Source organism: Buteo buteo, chromosome 5, assembly GCF_964188355.1.
Source record: "Buteo buteo chromosome 5, bButBut1.hap1.1, whole genome shotgun sequence".
Lineage (NCBI taxonomy): Eukaryota > Metazoa > Chordata > Aves > Accipitriformes > Accipitridae > Buteo > Buteo buteo.
Genome location: NC_134175.1, coordinates 19,143,896 through 19,167,077, shown reverse-complemented (window position 1 = coordinate 19,167,077; position 23,182 = coordinate 19,143,896). Strand labels below are relative to the sequence as shown.

Genomic DNA, 23,182 nt, shown 5'->3' with positions numbered 1-23,182 from the left:
CCCCTGCTCCAGCGTGGGGTCCCTCCCACGGGACGCAGTCCTCCACGACCTTCTCCAGTGTGGGTCCTTCCCACAGGCTGCAGTTCTTCAAACTGCTCTAGCATGGGTCCCTTCCACGGCGTGCAGTCCTTCAGGCACAGACTGCTCCAGCATGGGTCCCCCGCGGGGTCACAAGTCCTGCCAGAAAACCTGCTCCACCGTGGGCTCCTCTCTCCACAGATCCGCAGGTCCTGCCAGGAGCCTGCTCCAGCGCGGGCTTCCCACAGGGTCACAGCCTCCTTCAGGCACTCACCCGCTCCAGCATGGGGTCCTCCACAGGCTGCAGGTGGAGATCTGCTCCACCGTGGACCTCCCTGGGCTGCAGGGGGACAGCCTGCCTCACCATGGTCTTCCCCATGGGCTGCAGGGGAATCTCTGCTCTGGCGCCTGGAGCATCTCCTCCCCCTCCTTCTTCACTGACCTGGGGTTCTGCAGGGTTGTTTCTCTTATATGTTCTCACTCCTCTCACCAGCTACCCTTTCTGTGCCCCCTGCAACTTTTTTCCTTCTTAAATCTGTTATCACAGAGGTGCTACCACTATCGCTGATTGGCTCAGCCTTGGCCAGCAGCGGGTCCATCTTAGAGTCGGCTGGTATTAGCTCTGTCGGACACAGGGGAAGCTTCCAGCAGCTTCTCACAGCAGCCACCCCTGTAACCCCCCCACTACCAAAACCTTGCCACACAAACCCAATACAGTAAAATTTCTGGCATATGTCTGCAAATAACATTTTTTAACTTGTTCCTTCCAAAATACATTTTAGAAAAGTGAACATCAATGTTGAATTTAAATTACATGGTTGTAAAAGGGAATTATTTGTTTTTTTGATTGCCTGGTGTTCTGTAGTCGGGACCAAAGCAGCATAAGGAAAGACACATTTTTCTTACTGCTGCAGATAAAAAACACAAATAAAATTCTTTATTCCCAGGCTTCATGAGTTAGCTTCTGAGTTACAACTAGCTGGACTGCTGCGGTAGGTGGAAGGAGGAAAGGGAGGGAACATCTCAAAGATTTAGTGGTCCACAGCCTGAATCTGCCCACTACCAAAACCAGTTCCCAGTGATGTAAAAGTAGGAGAGAAGGGTCTGCCCTTGCTCTCTGTGCCATTTGTGGGTATGGACATCTACAGAGTCTTTCCTTCTGAGCAAGTTGCCTGGCATTGCTGTCTATCTTTTCTTGCAAACTAGTGAAAATTAGTGAAACAAAATGATTGTGAACGTAACACCTGATGTTCGCCTGTTCATTTCCATAAAAAGTATTTAAATAAAAGTTGTGAGCCTATATCTAAAGCCAAAGCTAAAATCTTGTAAACCACTGAATATTGGCATTTCAATATGTTTAGCTGAAGTGACTGAAGACTGAAAGAGGAAGGTGGGAAGTGTAAAGACAACCAACTGCTTTACTTCATCATGATCTCACTTGAACTATGAGCTGTTAATAGAGAATCTACAGAAAAAGAATCCAGACAAATATCATAGGCTGCAATAATTGCAGCGGTTGCATAAATGTTTAAGTTAGGTGTCTTCTGATGTTCCTCATACATATAAAATACAACGGGGAGGGGAAGGTCCCCATTTTCCTCCACATTGTTATATGTATTTCAATCTGGTTTTTTTACTTATTTGCTTTTAGGATGTATTAATTAAGTTGTGTGCATATAGCTTTTATACAGAGGTGTAGATAGCAGCATTTGAGACTAATGTTCAAAAACTTAGGAAACATTAGAATTAATCACATCTTAAAAATCTCACAGTTTTTGCCCACTTATAATACAATTTTTAAACGAATGTGCATTCATGAAGTGCACAGGTGGATATTGCTCACAGAACAAACAGCTATTAATTTGTTGTTTAATGTGTGGGGCAAATTTTATTGGAAACTATAGAAATTCTGCTTATTAGTTATTAATATACATATCAGGCTTTGGGTGACTAACTTCAGCATATAAACATTCATGAAAAATTTTTTTACATAGCACAGCACTTCTATACTGAAATGGACTTTATTACCCCTTTAACCCTTTTTTACAGCTAGGAAACTGGAACTTAGAAATGTCAGTGCTTCTTGGGACTTCTGATTTTTCTTTTTTTTCTATTTTTATAAACATGTCATGCCTCTTGTCAGTCATCATGCTCTGAAACTTGAACATCTTTGATTTTGTTTTAATTTATGCTCTAAAATCTGCCCTGAAGTAAAAGTAATTGTCATACTAAACCCAGATAAGCTGCTTTCCAATTCTCTCTCTTCCTCTCACCCTCCCTCTGGAAACTCATGGATGCGTACCACATAGAAGCTTGTAGCCTGTTTTGTTCCCAGTGCTTCAAAGCTGAAGACAGCTTTTACTGTAAAATAGAATATAGATTTTGCAAGTAGTTATTTGTTATTTGTACTCTGAAACAAATCTTTGTGAGATTGACTTGTGTACCACTTAGCTTTTGTAATACAGGATGTTGAAAACTATGCTGAGGCAATGCTAAGAAAGGATTCGCTCTTTGCTGATATTACAGTATATTTACCATCTGGCACATTGGCCTGCTTGCTAAGCTCCTGCGTATGATCCTAGGGACAAATGGTGCACTTCATTTTGTAGCTAATCGGACTATACTATCAGCAGCTCTTGACATCAACAAAAAAACAACCACTGAATGTTCAATGATTTGCATGTGATGTTATTCCCCACAGGGCTTATCATAAAGCACTGTCTTGAAAACAAGTATTTAAAATTATGGGTCAGTACTGGTGCAGTAAGTAAAACTCCTCTCCCTTCCCTCTCCCAACTCTACAATGACCAAGTTGTTTAATGTACACTATGAAAAGGAATGGATGCCCCTATTTTACACCCAGAAAAGAAAGGCAGACTTCCTGAATGTACTTGTACAGATGTTGGTAGTATACAGTCATACTGCACTTAGTATTTTAGAATTACAGAATAAGTGTTTGCATTCCTGTGCAATGTAATGACATATAGATCACATCACAGAGCAAACATCACTTGTCTACTTGTGAGACTAAAGTTGAAGTTTTAACTGTACTTTCTAGATTTTTTTTTCCCTGAAACCTGTGTGTTTGAAGGAGGTTTTCTTTGTGGCTTCAGGGAGAGCTTTCCTACCCCTGCACTGTTGACTGTCATTGCAGAGATTTTTGCAGGTTTCTGCACAGATTTGTTCTTTCCATTTGACACCAGACTCTTTCTTGCAAAAAGTTCCACTATTTTTCTCCAATTCTAGGCTTTCATGTAGATGCCTACTCTCATATTGAGAGTTATCTCATTATTTCCCTCTCCTTCCCTTTATTATAGATCAAGGAAAAAAAGTTCTGAAGAGAATTATCTGTGCTTGCTTCTCCATCCTTTCATATTTCTGCTAATTTTTCTCATTTCCAAAAGAATTTGAATGCTCATTTTCTCCTTTAGTTAGTTTTAATCTGTATTATACTTTCTAAGCACTTTTTCCTGAGAAATAGAACATCATTACAAAATCCCCTCAATTCACTCCTGTCATCCCAAATAACTGTGCCCCTCTTTAAATAAAGTTCTGTTGCATGTGCCTGTCTTTAAGAACAAGAAGTGTTTCTTCAGTTTTAAGATAAAACCTAAAACCTTAGTTATGCATTGATGTAAGTTGCTGAAATGGGTTCCCTCCCACTTGCTTGCTCTCCCTGGAGACATTAATATATGGTGAGTTGGACATACAGATTTCTTGCAGTAGCTATATTTTTAGGTGATACAGAGGGACAAAGGCACAGAGCTTGTCTTCCAGAATTTTAGAAATAATAAAAAACCCACACTTACTATCTTCTTCTGAACATACATGGCCAATTATGTACCCGGAAACACTGGGGAACAATTGGGGGGGGGGGGGGGAAGAATGCTTTGAAATTCAACACTAGAAAAAGTTTCACTTGCTAGTAATTAATTACTTTTGCTATAGGGTTTTCAGATCTAAGTTTCTTACATCTTTTTTCTTTCTGTTGCAGCAGAAGTCTTGTGTCCATAAAAAGTTCTGCTTCCTCTGACATGAAAGAGTGTTTTTTAACACGCATAGCTGACTGTTGATGCCAGGGAGTTTTTAAGTCTTAGAAAGTAATACACAGTAGTGAAAAAGAAACAAGGAAAGCGTTTTTAATTCTGGAAATAAGTTATTTCAGAAAAATCTGAGTAATCAGAAGGAATTCTTGGTAGAAGTTTTTATGTTTGTGTCATGGTTGTCGAGCCGCAGTGTCTGTAGGCCAGACTGGACCATAAGACCAAACTGTTCAACCTGCTGCTTTTTGCCTTGGAAGAGCCAACATACATGGAAAGAGAGGACGTGAAACTGCAGGCACTCGATCCCTGCTGTGGAGGTGTGTGTTTAACTGCCACCATGGCTTCTGTATGCTCTGTCAGGTGGGATCGCAACACTAGTATGGGTGCTCACCAGCAGAAGACAGGATCAGTCCCTGCAGATTACACAGGGGAAAAAATACGGCTATTGCAGATAACTACCCTAATAAAAATGGTCTAAAATCATTGATAAGTTTTGGCTGGTAGCAGAACAATCAAAACAGGGCTTTTAAAAATTCAATATAAATTCTCTTGATAAAGGACACTCATTGTAGCAGCACTGGTGCACAGAATGGCCTATTTATTTTCTTTCCCAAGTTTTACTGTAAGAAGAACCTGACCTAAATGATTATTGTTAATATAGTTGGATCAAATTTGTTTAAATAATTAGGGGTCAGGAGAACAAGACTGAAACATCAGATATTATTACAGATAATCTATCTCTAGTCAGCTCATTGTGCTTCTGTATGTATGTAGGAATTTGGACTGAGAATCTCTAACACGTAATCAGTATGTGGAAATTAATATTTTATATTTAAATTATATTACATTAGCATTACATGTTTTAAAATACCACACTAAATGATTGAAAAGTTCACAAAAAGTACTGTTTTTTTATGATTTTTTTTTAAATACTTGTATAGAGTTGATTTATATGTCATCAACCAAAGAAAATTATATTCTTAGTCCAAATTGATCTGTTATGCTGCATTGTTCTGGGTCACCAAGTCATCTTGTCTGTTAGTATCTACAGATAAAAATGGATTATACTGTTTGGAGTGGTCCATAACATTAATGATGAACAAAGATTAATTTTGATTCAGTTTAAGATTTGCTGTGTCTGGATGCAGGGGGTAATGCTCTTACATCAGTGATTTTTGATCTAACATAGCTATAAGCTCCTGCTGCTTCCTGAATCAATTCCACTCGCTTACTTTGCCAGCTAATGCTTTTGAAAACATTTTTCCTGCACCTTGGCTATTTTTACACATCTGTATTCAGGTATATTTGCCCTTTGTTGTGTTATGTTCAGTTTGTTTGTTGATTGCCACATTTCTTTTGTGGTTCTAGACCTACCAGGAACTGTATTCTCATGCAGTTAAAAATGAGTGTAATCATTGGATGTGCAGTTACAACAGGACTTTCACTGCAGACAATATTAATATTATCATAAAATTGTTTGCTTGAACAGCTAAAAATTCTGTATCATCCTAGTGAAGATGATACAAGCAACATTCCTGAAGACCTTTTCTGTTTGTATTTCTTTTATTCTGTCGCTTATGCTTTCCTAGGCAGTGATTCCTTTACAGTCTGAGTTAGGTTATTTAGTAAATAGACAAGCGTGATTTATGGTTTTACTGTGACACAGATCTACTTTTCTGTATGTGAACAGATGTTTACATGTGTCATTCAGGAAGGGCATATTTATTTTGCTTTGTACAGTTCTCTGTTGTGGTGGCCCTCAATTTCTTAATAACTTCTCTAAATGTGATGAGTTCTCTGATTTACTAATATGGGTCATTCTCAATTTAAGAATACAGCCCTCTGGCTACAACTTCCAAGATTTATAGTAGCTGTATTCCATTTCTCCATCTATCAGTAATTTGCACCTTGTTTTTCATTAGAAAAATACTTTTAATAAAGTTCTGTATTCATCATGAGAAAAAAATGGAAATCAATGATAAATTTTCTATACACAGTCGCATGACTTTTGAAATATGGCATTGAGTAGGAAATCACGTGTATGGGAAGTAAAATTCAGATACTCTACTGGCTTTTTCAGAAGCTTGTTGAGGAATTCAGACCAAGGTGTCTATAATACTATGTGCCTCCTTGAGGTGCGCTGAGTCTAATAGTTGAGTTGTAACACACTGTTTTTAAGATTAATATCTTAATATCCATGTAGTAATAAAACTGTAATTTGTAACCAAACACCTTCATAGCCAATCTGTCTCCAGTAATACATTGTCAGACCACCATTTCTGCTCTATGTTTTTGATTAATTCATATATAAACCCTACAGAAAGGTTTTTAAAATTGATTCTTGTTAATTTCTTAACTCCTCAACTTCTAGTCTCATTCTTTAAGTATCCTTTACAAAATTCAAACATTCAGCTGTCAGTGGAAAAAAACCTTTCATGCCAGTATTAAGATAAACTATCGGGATTAGAAAACAAGCCTGATTCACCATAGGAATCTATTATCCTGGAAAAGTCTGAAGAAAGGCATTAGCTTTAGTATATATTTTAAGATGATGAAAGGTAGGACCAACAGTGCAGGATACAGTGTATTTTAATAAAGACATTATAGCATCAAGACTTATATGTCTAAATGCTAGGACTATTTGGTGAAGTGAGCACAGCCCAACTGCAGGTATTTTAATAGTATGAAGGGCCTCCTAGGTGGGGCTCCAGCGGTGTAAGATTTCAGTAAAGTTAAAAAAAAAATAAATTACAAAATCCAGAAACAGAGGGGGAATGCATTTAGACTTCTGACTGGAAAAGTTCATTCTTTACGCAGGATACTATTAAACTAATAAGCATCTATCCTCTGTATTAGATGGAGAAGGTTAAACACATACAGGGAATGTGTTAAAATAACCATTTAGGAAGTTGTAAACAAACGTATGAAAGCATATGATCACCAGTTTAATAAATTACTGGGGTTTGTACCCTTCAAAGCATTAACTCATTTTTCTCTCCTAATTTTATCTTAATGTTGGATTATTTAGAAATTATCTTCAAAGAAGTAAGGACATATTTGCACCATTTTCTTTATAATGGATAAGAAGAAAATACAGTTTTAGTCTTTTAAATATATATCTGAAATTAAGCTTTTATCTATACTATAAAACTTCAAGCTATCTAGAAAACAAATCCAATTATGGCTTAAGCACTTGAGAAAGTGAAATCTGATTTAATTGCTTCTTTCAAAAGAGAATTACCTCTTTCAACTTTTTATTATTAAAACTCTACAGTTACTTTTATCACTAGAAACAAAACAAGCTTGGAAGAGAAGCTTTCTTCATGGAGTTCACACTCTAGTCCTTGTTACTTAATATTCAAGCTGAAAATTTGAGTCCTTAAACAAACTTCTGATTGTCTAGAAAATAAGCCAGAAAAATGCTTTATGATAGATAGTATTTGTATTCTTAGACGCAGGATTAGAAAAAAAATAATTTAAGCATTAGAAGGAGCAAAATGGGCATGATTCTTTTACTTTCATTATCTTTATAAAAAGGTTGTCGTTGTTGCTGAACATGCATAAAAATAACAGCAGTCTTTACCAAATGCAGTGAAAGTATGCTGTTATGATATATAAAAAGGTTGGCAGTGATGAAGTCACATTTACATTTCATTTAAGAGTTTTAGAGCTGGTTTAGGAGTGAATGTAGCTTTACATTTGCCGGAGAACTAAATACAGGGCCATTGCCCTTGCTGCTGCTCAGATGAGATCTACAGCCTCTGACCAGTCCTCAAATGAAAGGGCTGAAGGACAGATAAGGGATGAGACATAGGATTGGACCCTATGAAAATAAGATTCGGGTATTTGCTCAAATCCCATTTGCCTCCTTGAAACACCAGTACTTCATGTGTATAGATTTGGCTTAGTCTCTGGATATAAAATGAAGTGTGATAACTAGTTACCTTAAGTGTCCATTTTTCAGGAAATTAGACTGGAATCTTAAAAACTTCATACATCTATATTAAAACTCGACACTGGCAGATATTCATTTTACAGCAAAACCTTGAAGGTGTTTTCAAATTTAGTCATGTATCGCCTTAATGGAACAAGCAGTCACAATTAATTTCTTGCTGGGCAGAATTGTAAGAAAGGCCAGGGAAGAATGTGTGAGAATGGTGTGACGAAATGGATGTAGTTTTTATTAAATTGAGATAACTTTTTAAAATTTTAATGTAAAACACACCCAAAGATCTCTGTGGATAAGCAAAATGAAAAAGATTTTCTACTACATTCTAGTCTTCCCTTAAAAGCCTATCAGATATATAATGCAGGTCCAAGCAAGTATCACCCAATTAATCCCACTGTTTTTGATGGAAAGTATGAAATACTGTGAAGACTTTTGTGAAGACGAGTAGCCTTAGCTGGGTAATGTGTCATTTTTCTAGTATCTAAACAATTATAAATGTTACTTAAAAATCTATTACATCTTCATCAGACACTGACTTCTTTTGGCCAATGATATTTAAGATATCTTAGTTCTAACAGCAAAATTGGATGGATAGAATGACTAAGCAAAGGGAAATTTAACAGTGAGGAAAGAAAGTAAGCTGAAACAGTGGAAAGGAAGAGAGAAAAAATATTTGTATGAAGAAACTTCTTGTGGAATACTTAGTAGAGGGTTTTGTCTCCAGGTAGGTTCTAATACACATTTCTATTGACACGCATCATGTAGATAAGCTTTGACAAGTGAGACTTCTTTACCCATATGTTGTGGTTATGCCCAGTAATTCAAATATTCTTGGATTACTTCAAATATTATTAATAATTAATAGTAACTTTGTCAGATAACCATTTTTCTTTAAAAATTGTCAGTTTGCCTCTTGAACATTTATCTAAATGAAATTAATTTTGTGTGAACTGAAAAAATATATTTTTATTGGGCCTTGCTGCTGCTCACTGCCTAAATCAGAAAATATGATAGACAACACCAGGAGCTCTTCTGCTTTTGAGGGAAGGGACACATCAGGAAGGACTGCTAGAGAAGAGGGCCAGGTACTTAGAAATGTGAATTCTATGTCTGACTTGGAGAACAAAAGTCCCTAGGTTAAATAAGTGAGTTTATAACCACATACTTTGAATTTTAATCAATAATGCCGAAAGCTTTTCCTGCTTAAAGTACTTCTGTATTGATAAAATAGGTAATTATCACATTATAAGAATAGTTAATTATTATTGCTTTTAAAAGAGTTATAATTATAACTTTGTGCAATTCATGTATATTCCAAAGTTGGTTTTGTTGGTGGTTTGAAGTATGTGCAAAAATTATAGTTGGGATAACATTAGCAAAAGGATGTCAACTCCCTTAGTAGTCTAATTGAGAAAATGGGGTCACTCGTTTCTGTTGCTGTCACTCGTGGGTTTTTTAAGTTAATCTCTGTATGACTCATCAGTCTTTTAAAGCATAGAATGCTATTTCAGCCAAATCATAAAGGTAATATGATGCTTTATTAGCATTTGAACTGTAAAAGGCCTTTTAATATTTTGTTGAGATGTGCATGGTAAATCTAATATTATTTAATTGTAGAGCAAAGCAAGAGGTGTGCTACATAGGATTATGGTTATGATTATTTTTACCAGTAGTTTTATAACTCTGTCCTTTGCTTGTGCTCCATGCATAGGGAGTTGGCCTCTCAGTCCATGGACATTTCCGAGTTGCTACAGAAAAGACACTTTTCGCAATGCCAGAAACAGCAATAGGTAAGTATTTTAACAGATTATCACATGTTAATGTGTTTAAAATTTCACTACTTGTGTAATCATGATGAAATGCCTTTGACTGAAAGCAGTGGTGGTAATGAAAGAATTTTAAAAAGGAATTGGAGATGACCATATATGGAAAGTATTTTCTACTATATTAATAGAAATGTATCTGTATTCTGGGAGGTTGATCATTGATGTTCTTAGCCTGGGGTTTACTGTCTATACTGACACAAAGACTGTCAGGATACAATTTTTTAAAAATTGAAGTAGATCTGAGGAACTAAGTCTTTGCTACAGTTGTAGACAGATAAAGTCTGAAGATCCCAGTGCAAGTATGTCAACTTTACATTTGCAACTCAGTATGAGTTGAACTGGCTGTACTACAAGCTTATCTGCAATGTTAATGAGACACATTTTTAAATTCCAGTTTTTCTTGTAGATTATTAATGTAGACCCATTACAGTTGTGTACAGATTGTGTGCAGGCAAGATCACAGTATCTTTTTTTTTTTTTTTAAAATAGCAACAAGTACCTTGTGTGTTTTCTAATGTTTGATCCTACAGTTTCTTTGTCAACTCTTGAGATGTACAAAAGAAAATGTTGTGTCTCAGAGCTATGTGAAGATGGTGGTATGGCTCAAGAAAAGTCAGTCAGATTAAAGTGAACCCTCCTGTGATATCATTCACATTTCTCTTCAAGACAATCCTGGCACCAGCATTGAACCTGTTATTGGCTGGCATACATACTCCATTAATGCTTTCAGTAATGTCCAAGTCCTTTCTCCCTGCTTATCAACAATGTTTATGAAGAGTGCTCAAAACCTATAACCTATCCTGTATTTCTCTCCTGCAAAATTTCTAGTTTCTACATCTTTCCAAGGCAAGGCAGCTGAAGGATGATTGCAGTTGTTCTTATCTTTATGTCCTCAAGCAGCAGAATGAGGCTAGTCTGTAATATGTGGCCCTGTTGAACACGTTTATTCAGAATAGAGAACCTTATCTGGTGGTTAAACAGCTTAAATGGCACCATGTCTGGTGCTATTAGGTTTGATCTTAGTTTCACCTCAAAGAATTAGTTGTAAGGAGTAGTGACCACTATTTTCTTACAAGGATTTCCGAACAGTTACATAATATTAAAACTAAGAAATAACATTAAGAAAAATCAGGACTTGGTTCTGAAGAGAGAATAAAAGTTATAATATTCTGCTTTTGTTGAAAATATTTTAAATACAATAATGTCATTACAACTAAGGTTAAAACACATGCTTAGCCAATGATTGGATTTTTGTAGTGCCCCCTGTTAGTAATGCTTAAAAGGTCTAGCATTTTTCATATTTTTAAAGGGTGTCTTGCACATATTATCTAATGTTTATTGCTATCCAGCCTGTATGAAACATTTCACAAGACTCATTCTAAAATTCCAGAAATATTAAATGAACTGTGTCAAGTCAAATAAAACATAAGCCCACAGATATAAGCAAGCTCATTATCATTTTAACTCCTAAAAAAATATTAGAGCAATTCCTGCTAGTTGATAAATGTCATGTAATTTTTCTGAACAATTAAGTTTGGGATGAGAAAAGCAAAAACTATTGCAGCCCTCCAAATATCTTTCTGTGCTGAAGGAAAACTTAGTAAACTAAATAGCTCCAGCATTAATACAACACGAATTTGCTAATTCCCGGAAGTTCATAATCAGTTGTTGTACAAGATACCCATTTGAAAGAAACAATTGTTTTTGGTTTTTGTTTTTTTTTTTTAAAACTAAACAGAGAGGTTCTTTGGCATATAAAATTATTCTAATAATAAAGATACCTTCTTCACTTTCTTCTTCAAAGGTAAAGATATGAGTAGTCTTACAGTAACAAAAATTATGTACTTTACATACATTTCTTGTGTTGACAAGAACTTATTTAAACTAAAATAGACTGTGAAGACATGTAAAGGAAAAGCTTAGAACTTGCTTAGGAAAGAAAGTAATTAAAACCCTTTTAGGATCTATTAGAAGTAAAACCACTGAAAACTGTTTGGATTTGAGGGCTTAGCTGTTTTGATCTCTGGTGTATGTTTAAAATGTCTAGCTGTCTAGATATTGTATTAATTGATTTTTACATATGTTCACTTATTTCAGTAAGCATTACACCTTTTCTGTGAAATGAAAACAAAGCGTTCATTCAGCTGCTACATTTTCACACAATTATTCTGCATTTATACACAACCATAAATAAAAGGAAGTAGATAGATTTTCCACTGTGCAAATAGAAATAAAAGGCAATTCTAGATTGTAGGAGTCTGAAACTGACATAGATAAGATAAAGCACTGGAAAGCAGCTTAGATGTAGTAGGGTATGGAAAAAACACTGGTGGGAAGAACAAAAGATGAAAGTATATTGTAAGAGGTGGGCTTTAAGGTGGTGGTGTAAAAATAGTGGACACTTTCTTATATATCCACCTAAGTTTTTAGTTTTCTATAAGTCATTTACTAATAAATCTCCAACCACCTCTGCAAGATAAGGTAGCAATGTAGTAGCGCTACCTTTATCTTATGCTTGGCAACTGCAGAGTTTCACAATTGGGATTACAGTGAAGGATCTTGCATCTGTCTCAGAGCACAGACTGCAAGTCAGCATTACAGGCATAGGCTTTTATCCTGGTCAGCCCAGCAGACATTCAGTTTTTTCTGTAAGTAGGGATTTGAGAAATAATTGGTAAATGCTATCAAAAAGAAAAACAAAAAATCAAATATATGGAATTTGTTAAGAGGAACCCAGCAGCAAGCAGAAACATATGGGAAGCATTACTGAGAGAATTAGGAGGAATATGTAGAACAGGGACAAGAGGAGTAAAATTATAAGGAAGACAGGGTCCTTGAAAAGGATACAGTAGAAGCTACAGCAGACTATGTTTATGCAATCAAGTAAGTTTAAAGTAGATTAGTTACACCTTCACTAATCCTTTTTGTAAATTCCTTAATAATTAAAGAAACCATTCAATTTAGTTTTATTTGCCTCTAAAGCAACTTAAGCTAATCAACATCATAGTTTATTTAGAACTAATTTCCCTGTGTATGGCCATGTGGAAGGGCCCTATAGATCCCAAGAGGAAGATGGCTTTTCCTCTGGAAACTTACAGGAGCATGGGGAGAATAGTACTTCAGCATCAGTATTTTAATTACAGCAAAGAGGAAAAGGTTGTTGCTGTTGCAGTCCTGGTGGATGAGGAGAAAAATGTAATTGCCTTTTTGCTTTGGAGGGCATTTGTAAGAGAAGTTTCATTTTGAAATGAGGGATTTTTCTGCAGTAATAGGATATCCAAGGGGAGACAGATGAACAGAAACATAAAACTAAATGACAGTCTTGGCATCAACATTATAGATATGATGGCTCAAACTGAGAAGGTAAAATGCAGATTAGACTATTCAGAATGGGAGTACAGATGAAAAAGAAGGTAAGTGGTGAATTGGGGTTAATACAGCTTAGGGCTTTTAAAGGGTGGCAACAAGACATTCAGCATTTTAGGGGAAGAGCTGTATGTCTGTGGGATGAGGAATAAATCAGTTAATGGCAACACACACATCAGTGGGAATGGGAACAGAATACTACAGCTATAACTGATAGGAATTAGCTCCTAAAACCAACTTTGTGATGTATTAGAGTCAGCAGAACTAAGAGAGGACCAAGAAGGAACCAGAGGAAAAGCTGAGAGATGGGCAAGAAAGAACATAAGGCAGTGATGAACTGTAAAGATTATTGGGAAAACACTGAAGAGAAGCTGTCTGTAAGAAATCTCCCCTTGATTCCGTCCAAGGGGGAGGAATATTCAGGGACCACTAGTTTCCCACATCTTAAAGTACTTGTAATAGAGTCTTTCTCTAATACATACATCAATTCTTTTGTGACTGAAAGCAATTACTTGTGAGTGAAAAATTACCGCCTTCTGTCAGAACCTCATTTAAACTCCTTATGTACATCTTAATCTTCCCAGTTAATATCTCTGTTTTGGCAAATGTTTTCTGAGTTTCTTATTGCTCATTTGTATTCTTTATTTATTTTCATTCTTCATTTATTCTCTCAAAGTGGAAAAAAAAACCCACAACAAAACCAACACCACACCTTTAATTTCTTCAAAACACTTTCAGTTTCATGAATGCCGTATTGGTGATTATTTTGAAGTAGTAACTGGACACTGCTTCTTTCCATTTTGATTTCTGAGATTGACACAGCTAAGCTTAAGTATGTTAAAAGTTACAATAAGCGTTTGAATTTATTTTGTAGGTGATTAATGTATATACCAGAATAAGGTAGATATTGACAAAGTGAATATTTTAAATATTTAAACTTTGATAAAAGTAGTTATATATTTTTCAATTACAACTTTAAAGTCTTATAAATTTTATTCAGAGCTTTGAATTTTTAAAAATTACCCTACTCTGTTGATATAAATAAATAAATAAATAAATGTAAGACAGTCACTAAACTGGGAAATTTTGTAATTTTTTAAAATTGCAGGTTAGTCATAGTCCCATCAAAGAGCCAGGTATTAGGTCAGCATCTCATGCCTCCACCTTCAGGAACACCCTGGCAATATCGTTGATCTATTAATGAATTCTTAGCCCCAAAATTGGTTCAAACGTGGCTGTGCAAGAGGCACTTCATCTTTGTTTGATATTTTTATTGTAATAAAAGATTGCAAAGAAGAAGCAGCATCCAATTCGAGTTTGTACAAATTATTTCACAATTCTGTTCTGTTCACTTCTGTTTTTTGCTGAGAGCACACTTGATTCTTCAGGCATCTAAAAATGTCTCAAGTTGTTGGCAAATAGAATGAACACTATTGTCTGGTATATGTTTGTAAATTATGTGCCAGTGGAAAGGATATTTTGGAGGGTGTTCAAGAGTTTGCTTTTAGGAACGGTTTTGATGACAGAGAAATATCAAACCCAGTTGAGGAGAAACTTGGGCAAGAGAGCCATGCCTAAGTCAGGGAGAGGAAAGTGAGAGAAGAAGACATAGCTACTAAGTTACATGCATGATTAGGACAAGTTCTCCCTTCACATTTTTGTTTTTTTTATTACAGGCCTTTTTCCTGATGTAGGTGGAGGATATTTCTTGCCAAGACTATCAGGAAAGATTGGCTATTACCTTGCACTAACAGGATTTAGGCTGAAAGGAAGAGATGTCCTAAAAGCTGGCATCGCTACACATTTTGTAGAATCTGAAAAGGTAAGCTGCTAACCAGTGCTAGCAAGTGTGCAGCCTACAGCCATAATAACAAGTTTGAGTTGTGTAGCACACCGATATACTTTTACCAACTTGAGTGTATGCAGAGGCACAATTATATTAGCTGGCCGTGCACTGTGAACAGGGATCGTTGAGATACTCTCAAGCTGTCATTATAACACTTGCCAGCTAGTGACAGCTTTGCTTGGAAGAGGGAGCAAATGTTGCTGTCTTCATGATTCTACTGTTGAAGGGCATGATTTACTGAGCATAATTGAAGTTGCTTGAAAAATTGTACAATCTAGACAACAGTATCTGAAATTAGAGATTATTTATACAACTGCAAAGTTTTTAATCTAGGTTAACACTCCATTAATGTGTTCTTTATCAGTCTTCTTAACAGATATCCTATTTGTTTCTTACAGTGGCTGCAAGAAAGTGTAAAAATTAGTATATTTGATAAAGTCAGAGTCATAATGTTCCAGTAACTTGCATGGACATAAGTGAAGGAGACACAATGACTTGCTTTCCTTCTCTGTGTAAGGACCCGTGACTGTCATTGTGGAGCTAGTTAGATACCATTTTGAGTATAGCATGGTTGCCAGGCTCCTGCTCTTTCCTGTCAGACTGTTGTAGGCTGGCTTTACCTGCTGCAGCTGTAGCACTGCATTTGGTGTCTGCTTGGGAAGCAGAGTTCTTTGCTGATCACTGCAGACATAATTAAATCCAGATGGTTCAATAGTGAAGAGTGAACTCTGGCTCCTTGTATTGTTTACTTGGTACCTCTGAGATCTGTCTGAAAGTTGGGGGGGATGGGGGGGTGTTTATATACAGATATACTATATAGTACTGTTACCATAGCAGTAATAATCGAAGAAGTACATTTTGTTTTACTTGCTTTTAATTAAATCTTGTTTTTAATAGTTACCTGCCTTAGAGAAAGACCTGATAGCACTGAAATCTCCTTCAACAGAAAATATTGCAGACTTATTGAACTCTTACCATGTGAAGGTAATCTGATCAGTTACTGAAATCAAGCAGAATTGTTAAATATATGTAAATACATATTCTTTTTTATCCATGCTAATGATCATTTGTTCTATGGTTAAAAAATAATGGGTTTCCAAACTCTTTGTACTCCATAAAATACTAATTTGAAGCTCTAATGCCTACAGTGGTCAAAATTAAAATTTAAAAGTCTTTCTTCACTTTTTTTTCATTTTGGATACCCCTCAAATTCCAATTGTGATCAGCTCGCTCTCTTTCTATGTGTGTATGTAAGTTTCCAGCCAGTAGCATGGTGATGCAGAAAATAATACTGCAGCTTAATTTTTCCCCTGTTACTCTTGGATTTCTAGCATGCTTTGCAGAAGGCAAAATAGATAGCCACTAGCAGACTGGGAGTTGTACATGATAGCAAGTGCAATCTGAGAAGTTAGCCTGAAATTCAGGGATTCTGACGAACACAAACGACAGGGGTAGAACTACTGGCCTAGTCCAGAGGCTGCAGAAGTTATAGTGCCCATTATTAAATACTATGCTGCTCACTTGAAGTGGATGTTATGTTTCCATCCTAGAAACTTTCTCTTTATCGACCTTAAGAAATATTTTGCTAGCTTGATGCATTTGATGCAAATTTTAGCATTATTTTGATGCAGACCATCTGCAGTCCAGATTTGAAGCCTGAATTTAAAGGTTCAAGTTGTTCCTTTAATTTCCCAAATATCTTATATGTTTGTAACTTTGAGATAATTGAAAGACTGTGAATAAGCACTGCAGTTATCAATAGGGTAAGCATTAGCAGAGCACAGATACATTGTAGGGAAAGCATCTGAGGTCTTAAAGCAATATTTTCACAGGGAGAAAGATGCTGTTTTCCCAGTGGGCAAACCCATAGTTCTCTGTTGTGATTTTTGGAGGTGAATGTAACTGTATTGTTAATATATAATCAGTATTTGCATTAGCCCCATGTAACACTGGGCATGAAAATAAAAGGTTTTGGCTTTACAATCAGGTTATTCAGTAGCTATTTTAGCTGTTTTGATGTGCATTGTAATTTTATTTCAAAAGAAAGGAAAATTCTGGAGTCAGACCAGGATTCAATATATTCAGTCAATCTAAGTATTACTCCCCAATTCTTTAGCTTTAAAATGAGCAGTGCCTACTCTTGTTATTTCTGTTTTGGAATTACTAAGTTCATATATAAAGATTAATTAGAAAAATAAATGGGATAAGCTAATTTACATAGTAGTGCTGATTATTTTGACAAAATAGAAAGCTATGAAATAGGAGTGACTATGTGTTTCAGTATACCATGTTACAAGATGACACTGAATGGAAAAGGAAGCTGTGTATTTTTAGTTACCAGAGCTGAAATGACAGGGAACCTTTCTCAGCTTCAGTGCTGTTACTGAAACATCTGCTTATGCCCTAAACCCCTTAATGCCAGAAGATATGAAACAGTTGACAGCCTTTCCACATAAGGCCAACAGATCTTTCATGCTCTTTAGCTAAGTAAAATTTTGTAAAGTGACAGAAAAGATAAGGAAGAGAAATGCATTTTTTGTCTTTTTTTTTAAATACAGATATACATGCCTGTATATTTTTTTAAGATAATAAAACTTTTTTTTTAAACATTCTCAGGTTTTTGAGTTGATGTATCTACACTGGCTTTCTTAACATTTTTGATAGAAAGTTATTGATAGAATAATCATGATTACTTGTGTACAAGATAACCACCCAGTCAAATATGCGTGACATCTTTAACATTCGCAAGATAAAGTGACAAGTTCATTTATATACACTGCAAAATTGTAAATCATTAAAAATATCAGTGTCTTATGAATATTAAATGTTCATTTATAATATTATATTTCTGTAACACAAGTCATTGCAATTTTTCACTGATAAGCTTTTCAGTCTAAAATAACCAAGTAAAATATGTATTTGCTTCTTAAATAGAGCAAAGTTGATCAAGAAAAGGAGTTTGTACTTGATGAACATATGGAGAAGATTAACAGGTATTCAGCAATTTTTCCTCTTTTTTATTCTTTTGGATAGAGAATATGAAGTTAAATCCTGTAACAGTTTGAGTGTTCCACAGATAAGGTGATAGAAAAGTCAGTCATTAAACTTTTTTGTCTTTAGGGAGCTTTATTTGAAGCTCATTAAATATTTCACTCATCAGTATTTTAAATACTTGAGCATATTTGCCTGATTCATACATCATTATATTAAGCAATTATCCTATGGCATATTAAAATGAACATTTTCTGTAGCATTTGGTTGGGGATTTGTGAGAGTAATTGTTCAGTTGGACAGGAAATGTTGCATAGTGCATTTACTTATTGGTATAAGGCCATTTGTATGATTGTTTGGAACTTCAGTATTTCAGAAAGGGAAGGAGAAATAAGTGAGAGTGATAAGCAGCAGCTAAAACTCCTAAAGAAGGATGGCAGTAACTAAGTTCAGAGATGATAGATGTTGACACCAAACCAGTAGAATGGAACTGATATCTGTATTTTTATAACACTTCAAATCTTTAGCTAAGACCAATGGTAATAATTAAAGTTTCTCTATAAATATCAGAGTTTGTAAGTGAGGTTTATTGAAATGCTAGAGATTTGTAAAGGAACAGGAGATGCCTGTCAACTTAATTACTTAAACCTGAACAACAGAGAACACATTGCTAAGAAAAGCCAAATCAGCTGGTTACACTGTTTCCAATGTCTGTGTTACTAGCACTTCATATGGAAGAGGAAGGCGGGAGCAGTTAATTCATTTACTAACTTTTTTTTCTTTTAGTCTTTTTTCAGCAAATAGTATGGAAGAAATTGTTAAAAAATTAAAGCAAGATGGTTCTCCTTTTGCCATTAAGCAGCTAGAGGTAATGTCTTCTATATTATTTTTGTTAGATATTTTAAGTCTGGTTCTTTACTTTCTTATCATGGGGCAGACTTTAGTCACCTTATTAACATGACTAATAGTACATAACACCAGTAGGACATTGGACCGAGATCCTCAGGTTCTTACATATAGTCCTGTGGGATTGTCAGTAGTTCTACTCAGACAAGACTATTCCTCTGTAAAACCACACAATGTGAATACCATCATATGTTGCATAAAATTATTATCTAGTAAAAAAAACAAACTCCCTTTCCCTTTTCCCCTCCCCATGATCAAGGGGATGTTGGTGACAAAGGTTCCTTTTATAGCTTCTCATTTTATTGCCAAGGGTTGGAATAAAACAGTGCCAGAACAATATTATTGTGTTTTTTTTTTTCCATTCCAGATAATCTCATTTGGGTAAACAGCAAGCAATTTATCATCACAAAGCATTTTTTGATCTTTTTAATGCATTTCTAAGTGTTGGATGTAGTCACTACTCAAAAAACGTACAGTAATACTACCCACATAATACACACTTCAGCCTTAAAAGCAAGAAGTAACTTATATTAATTTATAAGTAGTGTGTGTATTTTCTCTTTTTCCTTTGAAGTATCTGTATTCAGATACCTTGTAAGAGTTTGTCTTGGAGCTACTAAAATATTACTTACAATTGGATAGAACACAAGCATTTCTCCAACAAAAGCTTTTGTTTAACTTTAATTACAGCTCACAGAAGAAATCCTGCTCTTGTAATAAAATAAAAACATCCACCATCTTTGGACTTTCATTTGAGCAGAAGGAATATAATTTTATAATGTAGTATCATTAACATTAGGCATCTTGTCCCAGATACAGAGATACATTTTTGGATTTAGTTCTTAAAGATTTAACATTTTGTCACCGGAACTCTCAAACAGTTTTTGAGAAAGAAACTTTTAAAATTATCTTTGTGCCAATCAGTACACCTAGTACACTGCAGGAAGTTTAGCGTATGTATTACAAAAGCAAAACTGAATGAAAGAGAAGGCTAATTTTTTTGCCCGCTTGTATTCAAATTTAATAGAATAAATTGGTCAAATGAGGTAGTGCCAGAATAATCATTTTATGTGTTTGTAGACCTGATTTCTACTATTGGCTACAATCATGGTTTTCTCCCAAACTATATAGGCTGTATGATTCAGTTCTTCACTTTTTCCCTATGTTATAGATGGCAGGGAAAGTACTTATATTAAGGTCTGTTGAGACCGATAGCATGTTAATAGCAGTCACTTTTGGTGGCTCTTATTGAGTTACTCAGTATTATTGGTGACTCAGTAATGAGTTACAAGGCAGTATGTTATCTGTAGATTTTATAAAGTTTAATATAATTCTGCAGGGATATTATATTGATTAGTTGCAGTGGAGGTTGAAAACAATAAAAAAATTACTTGCATATACCTTTTCCTAAGTTAATTTCGTACAATTTTATGGCACTTTAAAACATAATCAGACCTAGTGGAACTTTTTAAAATAGCATATAGCCTTTAAAGGGTGCTTTGTTCAAAATACAGTTTCTACTACAAAATATGCAAGGAGTCTGGAAATACTTTGTTACTGAAATATGTTAATGAGACAGTTTGTTCTGCCACATTTGCTCTAGTTACCCAAACCTGCTGAACTTGCTTCCTTCATCTGCAGCCTCATAACTCAGATCTCCCCTACTAAAAAAAACAAAGTTCTTGTTCCTTGTTGTTTAGGGGTGTACCTTTGTTTCCTATTTTTAATTTAGAACTTAAAACTATGTCATCTACTTCAAAGTTATGATTTCATGTAACTGATTTTTTTTTTTAATTCCCGAACAAAAAAAACGGCTGTTTTGTTGCTTCTTCGGTTTTCTTATTTCATGTCTTTAATAGGACTTTATAGCAGCTTTTTTTCTTTCTTATAATTTGTAAATGAATGACTGCCCTTGGAGTCAACAGAAGTTCCTCAACAATTGTCTGTTGCCTCTTCTATTGAAGAGATGAGACTGTGTTAATGAGTTGCTTCTGTCCATACAGAAATTTGGGGGGGGGGGGTAGAAAACAAACAAAACCAAACACATTTTTTAGCAGATGCAAGGCTTATTAATGTGAAGAAGTACTTAAGTTTCAGACAAGTTTCTAACAGCACACATTCTGTACTAAGCAGTAGGATTGAGTAAGCTTGTAGGATCAAATACTTAATTTCTTCTGTGAAAGATCCACAAAACTGAAGAAGGAAAATGCATTTGTGGGGGAAAAAAATTTAAAAAGGAATTCAGGTATAAATCTGGCTTTCTCCAGGAAATGCTTGCCAGTTAAACTGGAGGTGCTGTTTTACTAGGGAAGTAGAATTGTAATTAAACTTAATTGTAGCTGGAGGAAGAATGGTAGCTTGCACCCTGGCAGTTGAGCATTTTATACCACCTACAGACAGAGCACTGGCCTGCTGTCACATCGCTCAGAGGAGTGGAGTTCAAAGAACTGGTTAGAGCAGGGAACATGTAGTAAAACCATGACAGTCTGATATTATCAGACATTATCATTGATAGCAGTTTGCTGACTTTTGTGAAGCAAGCCATTTTCCTCATCGGTAGTATCACAGTACCAAGAGTAAATCCATAGACGATAGTTTCCTGTTACTTTGTGAAACCAAGGTTTTACTTTAGTGTCCAGGTACAGGAACAACAGCATGTTCAAATGAAAAATATAGAGACTGTAAAGGATTCAGTGGCAGCAACGTGTATGCTTATTTTCTTTGTTTCCCTCTGTATTTATTATGAAATGTATTAGTAAGCCTGTGGAATAAGACCTAACTGAAAGTCTAATACAAATACCCTAATTTGGAGGTACACCTTAGCACATCCACACCTTGGACGTGCAGATACCTTTTAGTGTTAATAAAATGGAACTACTAGTTCTGCTATAATCCAAGTATGCTGTGAGCTGTGCTATCCCAGGTATCTGGTTCTGTTCAATCTACAGTACTTCTGCTTTTTACTTTCAGAACATGCCTGCTTGGCAGGCTTTCATGTATCTGATACTAAAGTGGTTTGCATGAATAAGAAGGATGTAAAGTTGTTAAAATTCTACTTGAGAATGGCTTCATGATTTAAATCACATTTTGAGCCCAGTTACAAATAGGTAGAAAGCTAGACTACTAACACACTTTTTGAACTCATAATAAAATAATTTTTAAAACCTTTTATAGCATTACTTTGTTTTCAGGATTTACAGGAGCCAAAAAGATTTAATCTGAGTGACAGAATACCACTTCTAATTGGATGAAGTAAGCATGCGGGGTCAAAATCTGAAAAGCATCAGATGTTTGACTTGGTTTTCACATGATGCTTTCTTATAGCTGGTTTTGGCAGGACAGCACACCTTCTGAGCACTGACACTTCATGATTTAATAGCCTTCATTGTTACTGAATGACTTCTAGTATAGTGTGGAAGACACTGCAGAGACTAAGAATTACAAGACACCTTGTCTACATCCACTGGTCAGGCTGGGATGCAGACACTAGCTCCTGAAACTTTAAATGGATATGCAGCAAGTGGGTGTGAGAGATTACAGGAACAAAGCTGGATGGTATCTTGGTAGGGTTGAATTCAAGTAAAGAAGCATTCTGAAACTGTTAGCAGACCAATAAGAGTGATATAACTGTCCTTAAGTAGGTTTCCTGTGATGCTTTGGCTAGGTACTCATATCTTGTCAAAGCTCATCCAGAACCATTGTCAGGTATGGATGAAAAAATGCTTTGGTATTTCAGAAAGTAAGTGATGGTTATCTTCATCTATTGCAAGGGAATTAATACACTGGACCTCTGGGAGGTTTTTTTTGTTTGTTTTTAAGTTAAAGAAAGCCTCCTTCAAGGACCCTCAGCAGTTCAGGTCAGAAGCTTTAATGGGCATTGGAAACAAAAGATGCAGCCACTATTCCAGCTGTTTTTCTTGTAAGGGACTCCACTGAGTCAGTGCCACTTAATTCAGTCACCAAAAAGATAATATCTTTTTGGAATTTGGGTCTATTGCAAATTCAGCTTGTAGCTTTCAGGATTATGTTGAAATCAAGATGGTTTCAAAGAAACTGGAATAGATGTCAAATATTTCTATGAAGACTTCTTTGCATTTTAATACTCCACACTTCAGCCTATCCTATTTCCTTTTCAGGCTTGTTCCCTAGCACCAATCCCCTCCTCCTCTTTGTACGGATAATTTATTTATAGATACACTGGTGACTCATTTTTCTGCAATTACACCTACCCATTTTC

At 35.6% G+C, this 23,182-nt stretch overlaps 1 protein-coding gene across 4 annotated transcripts in view; it reads left to right on the top strand.

The window, feature by feature from the left end:
• HIBCH (3-hydroxyisobutyryl-CoA hydrolase) overlaps positions 1-23,182 on the top strand; it is a 49,307-nt gene that overhangs the window by 15,626 nt on the left and 10,499 nt on the right. For all 4 annotated transcript variants that reach the window (XM_075028001.1, XM_075028000.1, XM_075027999.1 and 1 more), the window contains exons 7-11: positions 9,722-9,800; positions 14,879-15,024; positions 15,946-16,032; positions 17,983-18,041; positions 18,826-18,907. In XM_075028001.1, the coding sequence (XP_074884102.1) occupies positions 9,722-9,800; positions 14,879-15,024; positions 15,946-16,032; positions 17,983-18,041; positions 18,826-18,907 (453 nt within the window). The remainder of the gene's footprint in view (positions 1-9,721; positions 9,801-14,878; positions 15,025-15,945; positions 16,033-17,982; positions 18,042-18,825; positions 18,908-23,182) is intronic.